Genomic DNA, 8,368 nt, shown 5'->3' with positions numbered 1-8,368 from the left:
AGGGCCTAACTCCTATAAAGTATTGGTAGAAAATGCAATCAAACCAGATGCATTCCTATGGAGACCTACAACTAACATCCTGAATATGGAACAAGCTGTTGGAGAAATGCTGGTCTGGCCAGATGACAATTGTATTCTCCACGAAGACAATGCGCCAAAGGTAAAAATAACATATATGTATATAACTGGGTATTTTGATAATCAAGAACATATATTTTCACATGTTTCAGAGTCCAAATACAGCTTCTGCAAACAAGTGTATACTACTAAATTGGAGGGGAAATGAAGAAGTGGCTGTTGCTGAAGAGCGTTGGCAGTCAAAAGAACCAGATGCATTGGTTAATGGACTTCCAATCGGACCTAATGCAGTAAAGGTATTTGTGGATGTGGTCTTGAAACCTGAGACATTTCTATGGAGACCTAAAACAGAAATTAGTATCATTGAGGACTGTTTGAAGACTTTCGTAGCATGGCCTGCAAGTAGAGTTGTGTTTGAAACAACCATAGATGAATCTCCACTGTCTCAGTCTCAGATTCCAACTCCTATAATGCAAACAGTCTCATCTCATAATCAGATATCTGAAGCAACTCCTTCAGCCCCTGTCAAGAAAGCTAAAAATGTTATAGACTCACTTGTTCGGAGATCACCGGTAATGTACTTCACTCCTTTAAGTGTTATTTATGTTATTGATGTTTAGTATTGTTGTTGTTGCTGATAATATGTTGTTATATTGTCAGCGTAAAAAGAAAGAGTCAGTTAGCAAGGAAAATCAGAAGTGCAAATTGTTGGATATTACCGGGAAGAATCGGGTCGTTGCTGAAGGACGTTGGTCTTCAAACAATCCAGACCAAGTTGTCCATTGTGCTCCATTGGGACCTAATGCAGTACGCGTTTGGGTATATGTGGTGAAGGTTAATGATGCCGCTGTTTGGAGGCGTACTTCTGCTATCGAGTGTATGGAAGATGCAATTGGTACAACACTCGCATGGCCAAAGGACAAAGTGGTAATGGTTTGAAACTGAAGTACCTTTGTCAAGATTATGAGAACTTATGCTATTTAGACTTGTGTTGTTTAGCTTATGGGAACTTATGGTATTGAGACTTATGAAATTTATCTTATGGGAACTTATGGTATTGAGACTTATGAAATTTATCTTATGGGAACTTATGATATTGAAACTTATGTACGTTGAGACATATGTAATTTTTGGATTAAAGTATATCTGTTGGATGTTTTATATTATATATATTTTCATATAAAACAGGTTCCACTTTTAAAATGTAACCATATAATAGCTCTAATATGAACAAGTAATATAGCATAATGGATTTTAATTTTATCAAAAAATACTAAATCATAGCACAAATATTAAGACATTATATTAAATATAACAGCAATAAAATATTGCAACAATATAAATTATAATAGCAGTGCAATAATGTTATTTAATAATTTTTAAGAACATTTATAGACACTATATTTAAAACATTTATAACGCCGACATTATGCTATTATATATAACGATATAATAGCAGGAGTAAAAAACGATATTGTATTGGGGTCTATTATAGCATGGGTACAGACAGCGTTTACAAAAACGTTGTGTATCACATATAATAACATTTATCGAACGTTAAGAATGGACAAATTTGTTGTAGTGCGTAGAGCCATTTCGTCTCCAAGATCCATGTTTGTGAATAAAATAAAAATCTACGACTAGATATGTTTGTTTGTTTTATGTAATTACGATACTTGTGTTTGTTTTATGTAATTTTCCGCTTACAGTTGGTTAACTTTACCGGATCTTTTTTTGTGTAATGCAAGTTCTTTATTCATTTTTAATTTATTCTACAATTGTTAAGAACTTGTCCACGTATTTGGTTTTAGGCTTTTTTAGCTAGGGTGCATTTAACAATAAATCAAGACGGAACGAATCTACTCTGGATTACAATATATATAATTTTGATTTGAGGGAAATGTGATTCATGTTAAATTGCTCTCTTATCATAATAATGTAGGCAGAATTAAGTCAGAATGTACCAGGAGTGGAGTATATTAACAGATGATGCACATATATTACAGAAACGTACGTCGTCTCCTTTTTTTTTTTTTTTCCTTTTGATGAAGAAGATTACAGAAATGTTACACTCATTCATTACACGCTGCGACGTATTTTTGCTATGTCATCGAGGACATATAGATTGCGAGTTTTTGGAACAAGGGCCTAGTTTGGCCTGATACAACAATTAATGTAGGTCAAGATCCTCTTCTTCTTCTGCATGGTAAGTAAATCAGTAAGGTAAGAGAGACTAATACTCTACACATGTATATATACATATATAATCTTATGACAGTGCGACAATATGCTACCTCTAATTAATTAGTACATTTCCTATATAGATATATAAATATAAATATATGTTCCATCTACGAAGATGGATCAATTGAGAATAGGTAATAGATGAGATCATTATGCTTCATCTAGCAAGGTGATTTCGGGTGCTCTACAAACTAGAAGTGAGGTTTTCATCTTTGCTTGAAAATAGTAGCTATGAACTAAAATCACATACACTCCATTCATAGCTGCCCCTATATGAGTTGGAGGCTCCATGCAAAACAAACTCATGGTGACTCTCACTACACATGCAAAATAATGAAGATCTAGTGATTTGAATTCACAACACCAATGAAAATAGATTGATATGTTAACTAAATAGTATGTGAATGCCGCCGAATATTTCAGAAACCTTAGCAAAATAAAGTGAAACTGCGGTTCTCGTTTTTTTTTTTTTTTTTTTTTTTTTNCTATGTTTACTTTATTATAATTCATATTTTGAGAATATAGTAAAACAATATAATTGTATAACACTGACCATAAAAACGATCCTATACAGAGAGATGCAATTCAACTCAGAATATATAGACTGCGCTGTATAGTTCTTCTATTGACAGTGATTATGTTGTAGAGAAGTAATATGAATAATCCTTCCCAAGGAGATGGAGTTGCAACTCATAATTAAGTTATATATACCAGGGTCATGTCTATGGGTTGAGAAAGAAATGGAACAAATTTTTGAATGGACGTACGCATGCAGAAACACAAAACAAACCAACAAGGCAAACAGAAATCATTTCATGAATTGTTATACCACCTTGTGATGATCCATGCGCGTTGACTAAGGGGAAAGGGATCATCACAAGGGGTATATGAACCAAAAAAACCATAGAAGAGTAAGTGGAGAGAGAGAGAGAGAGAGAGAGAGAGAGAGAGAGAAAGAGAGAGATGGGAACTACCATGACAGGGTCATCGTCTTGAGTTTCGTGGCGATGGTGAAGTTTCTGGTGGTTGCGACGAGCACTTGCCATGAGTTCTTGTTGGCTTCCCAAACTAGAATGTCTCAAACCAGCTTTGTTCTGCTTCCTGTTAGCGCGAGCTTTGGAGAATACAACCGAGTAGTTTGTTTCGTCATTTGGTCCGTTTTGGTCCCATCCTCCGAACTGTGGAACTGGAGTCCATCCAGCATTCTGTACCAGCCATTATCAAGCTTGTTAGATATATAAACATATACATAGTTTTCTCAGGGAAACAAACATCTATAAAAAAACACACAAAAAAAAAACATGTTGAGATTTCATCGGTTTATTTTCCCCATTCTATATAAAACGCGCATTAACCGATGAAAGCTCAACATACATATCTCGATGGTAACTCATGAAGACATCATAAAGATCAATGATTTCAAAATATTAGGATAGAAGAAAAAGAAACAAGATGAAGAGAGAAAACAATTAGAGAGCATGCCTCCCTCTTATCCATAAATAGATATTGCTTGGTTTAGAAGAAAGAGGTTCTTAAACATTGATGAATACGTTCATGATGAGGGAGGACGATTTCACTTCGAAAACCCCCATTTTTTTTTTTTCCTTTATACGTAAAACGGTTGGGATTCACGATTGTATAGGAGCAGATTTAGATTGTTTCTAAATTTGGGGGATCTCAAGCAATGGTGTTCCTTAGCATCCGGGGGGTTTATTAATACTAACTTAATTTGCTTGCATGCGTCCTTCTGGAAAAGGCTGTTAGGTCATGATTCATGAAGACATCTAACCATGAGTAGAAATTAAGTTGTTGAGGTTTACAACTTTGCATGTTCTTTGTAGTGTATTTCATCATACTATTATCATGAATGCATCTATTTACACGCAAGAACCTATTACATAGCCAGATTGAGCTTCTACTTAAGTAAAACATCAGATAGTAGCATCCTTAATTATGAGCAATCTCCATTCCTCAGGCGTCGGTAAAGATCCAAGTAACCCGATTGTTCTGGTCTGATGAACCTGCATAGACAAAAATGGAACAGAATATTTTGTCAAGGGGTCATAAGGATGTTACTATCCGGGGTGAGAGCACTAAAATCCCGGGGGTCATAAGGAGTTAGTACCCGTGCCGAAACAAGAAGTCAATAATAACAAGGGAACAGTTCGCCTTAAAAAAACTAGTCTCCCGAATCACATTAGCAACTTGTGCTACTGGAATCAACTTGAAGCTCTCAACTTCTCCATCTGCAATGTAATTTAATTAGACCACAATGCTATGAAAGAGCATACCGCTCAGAGCAATTCATGCGTTACTAGTGATTTCCTAACCTTGATTTTGGGGAACAAAATCTTCAGGGAGTTCCAAATCATAACAAAACAGCACATCACGTTTGAAACAGTACTGATCGATATCCATGTAGGAAACAGCACCAACTGCTATTGCCCTTTCATAAAACATAGAATGCAAGAGGTTGGACAACATCGAGAGATAATTACACACTACTTTGTCATAAACTGAGGAGAATATTCTTACTTATCAGCAATGACTTTGGAAATTCCAGCTTCCTCTTCGCATTCCTTTACTACATTCTCCCCGCAGCTGATCCCGTGAGGCTATAAGGTTCCCAGCGGATGATGAAACAAAATGTGCACCATGATGAATGCTTTCTTTCATCAACAGATAAAGTATAAGACTAGGAGAAAATCTTACCAATCCTCCAGCAACTAGGTGATCAAGCATTCCTGGATAAGTGGATTTCGCCAGACTTCTCTTACCTATCCATAGAGATTTTTGTCCATCTCTTTCTACATATCCATTCATATGAACTCCGTAACCCTATACCAGATAACAAGAGAGCCATGTGAAGATTTTTTAGTCAATAAAACACGTATAGAGCAGCAGAGTTTATAGCATCACTCGCGTAAGGAATGCAAAACACAATCTAGAAAAGAACAAGGTACACATGTATTCATGGCTACAAGCTGAAACAGTTCGGTGCAGTATGGTTTTTACCTTCAATCCAAAATAAGGAGCAGCAGCACGCTCCAGCGAAAAAAGAACAGGGGCATTAAACGATGATTTCACAGGATACAGCTGGTGAGAAGGAAATAAAATATCAACCAAAATGAAAGAAAACCAGAACTTATGAAATCAAACATTGACCCCAAACCTCATTTCGTATTCCTGGAATGATTACTTTGTCAGCCAAGATTTTGATAACATCTGCAACTGCTCTAGTTCTATCTTCAGGCTTTTGAAACATGGGATTAAGCGTTACATAGTCACCAACACGGTCACGGCAAGAACCATTTTGTGCAAATGTAAAGATATCATGAAACTCCCTCAAGTGCTCGGTAAAAAATCTGTTTAATGTACAGAGAGAACAAGCCATTTGAGAGCATTCAAGATTCTGCCAACCAAAACTTATAGAAAAGTTCCAATTTTTAAAAACCTCAAGTTGATGAGGATCACAGAAGCAGGCAGAGACAATAGCTTATAGGTTGAGCAAGAAATAGAATGTATAGGTACCCTTTATGAATATAACCAACGAGTTGTTCCTCTATAACAAATGGAATGAACTCAGCTAACCTTTCCTGAAAACAAAAAAAAATAAAAATTGAAACTTTATAAAGCTAACAATTTTTGGTTCTGTTTTAGCTTTATAATTCACTACAAAACACTTAAATCCACAAGAATCAATCAGTGGGACTTACGGATCCACGATTGCAGCGATCGACCTTCTGAAGAAACCCGGTGAGATCGGATGAGTATTGAGGCGTAGTATACTCCGCCCGACCGGTCTCGATTACGTCGTCCCACGTGAAGGATGATGAGCTTATCGGAGCTGATGATAAAGCGCGGGAAATACGCAGCGGAGGAGACATAGAAATAGAAATCGAACGCCACCGTAGAGTGGCTAGTACAACGTGGCGTGCTAGCGCGTGGGATGAGAGTAAGGAAGTGAGAGTAAGACCAAGCGAGCAAACCCCAGATGCCATTTTCCGATGGAGATTGAGACACAGATGTTCAATGCTGTGTCTAGTTAGAGGGATGCCAGTGTTGTTATAATTAGATACGAATGAGTTAGTCACCAGGTCGGTACTTTTTACATTGCCAATGTGAGAAGTTTGGTTTCACTGGTCTCGTGTGACCCGTGTGACCCGTGTGACTCTGGTCTTGTTTATAGAATCAACAAAATTCCCTTGTTTATATATGGTTTACTTTGATGATTATTATTTTTTTTTTACTTTTTTTTTTTTTTTGGTAGAATATTTTATTTTTAATGCTGCGGTAGTAAAATTGGTACTATTACTAGTCCAGTATTACTATTATCTACTGTTATTATCTATTTTTTTTTTTTAATATGAAAGTTTACAAAACAAATAATGGGAAAATGCCATTTAATACATCAACTTTTAAATTTAGGTAAAAAAACATAAACTTTATGGAAGGCTATACATAAGTTTTGTTGACTAACAATTTAAAACACCAAATATCATTGACCAAGCCAAAATACACATGTTGTTAAATGAGATAACTTAACAACTAACGACCGTTACTTTGCCGTTTAATAGCATGTTGTTTTTTGCTTCATCAACTATATTTGATGTTTTAAACGACTAGTCAACAAAACTTGATGTATTAAAACTTCCTACAGATTTCATGGTTTTTTGGCCTAAATTTAAAAGTTGATATATTTAATTGCATTTTATCTAGTGAGTAATATAATTTTTTATTATTATTCAACTAATAATGACTAATTATTGAATGACTTAATTGAACATCCAAAATCAAATTCATCCAATACTCTTCAAAAAGTCAAATTAAAAATATAACAATTATTATACTTTAATACATCAACTTTTAAATTTAACCAAAAAACCACGAATTTTGTGGAAGACTATTTAATACATCAAGTTTTGTTGACCAGCCATTGATGAAGCCAAAAACAACATGCCTTTAAACGGCAAAATAACAGTCGTTAGTTTCTCAATTATCTCATTTAACAACATGTGTATTTTGGCTTGATCAACTATATTTAGTGTTTTAAATGGCTAGTCTATAGATTTAATGTATTAAATGACTTCCTACCAAATTCATGATTTTTTGGTATAAATTTAAAAGTTTATGTATTAAATGATATTTTTTTCCAAAAAAACAGTTTAAGAAACGTGGAATTTATATGGTTGACTAATTCAATAGTTTTTTTTACTGCATATAGTTGACCGGTTCTATAATTTACATAAGGTTTTCAGTTTTTTGGTTCATTGTCGTCACAACAAAAAGCTACAAGAAATAAATTTTAGTTATAGAAGAGTTGTTGTGATATTGATCTAAAACGTAATTGTCAGCAACATGACTTGTGCCAACGAGATCACGTGGTCATCATACCAAGTAAAAAATTCGCTACTACCAAAAGAACATACTAAAATATTCAAACAGAGTTTATTTCATTGATTCCATTATTAGTTTCCCTTAATAAAATACTAGGAATACTAACTAACATAATTTTAAAAGATTAATTGAAAAAAACAACATAGAAATGTCTTTACACAAGGATCTGTTGTGGATTTAGGATGTGTTTTTGGTTAATGAATATATGATGTTAGAGCCAATAAAAAAAAGATTCTTAAGAGATTAGAGATTTGCAAGTTATAAGGTTTGTACCGTGTGAAAATTAATCGTTTGCTTAGAAAAAGATTAATCGTTTGTTTAATTAAACCCGTAGAAATGCGACAACACACACAAAAGTCAAACATGAAACAATGTTTTTTGTTTGTTTTATAACACATGTTCATGTTCAATACTCAATAGTATAAGGTAGAAATAAAAAAATAATAATAATAATTTGAGAAAGTAATTGAAGTGAGGCAGATTGAGAAAGTAATTTAGAAAAATATAACTCCACTGTGGACCTGTGGTGTGAATCATTCAGACGAAAAAAAGAAGAGAGTGGTGGTGAGTCTTGTGTGACCCGTGTGATTGTCTTTAGGCAAATTGGGTCATCCGCTGATTTTCACATTAGAGTGAAAAAAAAAAAAAA

At 34.5% G+C, this 8,368-nt stretch overlaps 2 protein-coding genes across 3 annotated transcripts; both read right to left on the bottom strand.

Annotated features, from left to right (window-relative positions):
- LOC104736013 lies at positions 2,040-3,897 on the bottom strand. Its single transcript, XM_010455923.1, has 3 exons — positions 3,805-3,897; positions 3,297-3,527; positions 2,040-2,277 (listed from the first exon to the last, which is right to left on the bottom strand). Exons 1-3 carry the CDS (start codon positions 3,817-3,819, stop codon positions 2,227-2,229), a joined length of 297 nt encoding a protein of 98 aa, XP_010454225.1. The 5' UTR covers positions 3,820-3,897; the 3' UTR covers positions 2,040-2,226.
- On the bottom strand, positions 4,094-6,486 carry LOC104736012 (nudix hydrolase 20, chloroplastic-like). 2 transcript variants are annotated; one of them, XM_010455921.2, is made up of 9 exons: positions 6,039-6,486; positions 5,854-5,918; positions 5,495-5,687; positions 5,338-5,418; positions 5,035-5,160; positions 4,858-4,937; positions 4,653-4,768; positions 4,448-4,568; positions 4,094-4,343 (listed from the first exon to the last, which is right to left on the bottom strand). In XM_010455921.2, the coding sequence occupies exons 1-9, from the start codon at positions 6,321-6,323 to the stop codon at positions 4,274-4,276; spliced, it is 1,137 nt and encodes a 378-aa protein (XP_010454223.1). In that variant the 5' UTR covers positions 6,324-6,486; the 3' UTR covers positions 4,094-4,273. The 2 variants fall into 2 exon arrangements, with proteins under 2 accessions (XP_010454223.1, XP_010454224.1); XM_010455922.2 differs by having other exon boundaries at positions 5,914-5,918.

The sequence above is a fragment of the Camelina sativa genome, chromosome 13 (genome assembly GCF_000633955.1).
Source record: "Camelina sativa cultivar DH55 chromosome 13, Cs, whole genome shotgun sequence".
NCBI classification, from domain to species: domain Eukaryota; kingdom Viridiplantae; phylum Streptophyta; class Magnoliopsida; order Brassicales; family Brassicaceae; genus Camelina; species Camelina sativa.
The sequence above is the reverse complement of the archived record's forward strand: the minus strand, read 5'-3'. Positions and strand labels throughout refer to the sequence as shown.

What these genes read in the sequence shown, in the direction of transcription:
- LOC104736013 (XM_010455923.1), bottom strand. An exon ending in AAGACGATGACCCTGTCATG is followed by an intron (nt 2,278 to 3,296) that starts GTAGTTCCCATC and finishes CTTACCATGCAG; the next exon opens with AAGAAGAAGAGGATCTTGAC.
- LOC104736012 (XM_010455921.2), bottom strand. Translation starts at nt 6,323, where the DNA reads ATGGCATCTGGGGTTTGCTCGCTTGGTCTTACTCTCACTTCCTTACTC. An exon ending in TTCCAGGAATACGAAATGAG is followed by an intron (nt 5,419 to 5,494) that starts GTTTGGGGTCAA and finishes CCTTCTCACCAG; the next exon opens with CTGTATCCTGTGAAATCATC. An exon ending in GACTTCTTGTTTCGGCACGG is followed by an intron (nt 4,344 to 4,447) that starts GTACTAACTCCT and finishes TTGTCTATGCAG; the next exon opens with GTTCATCAGACCAGAACAAT.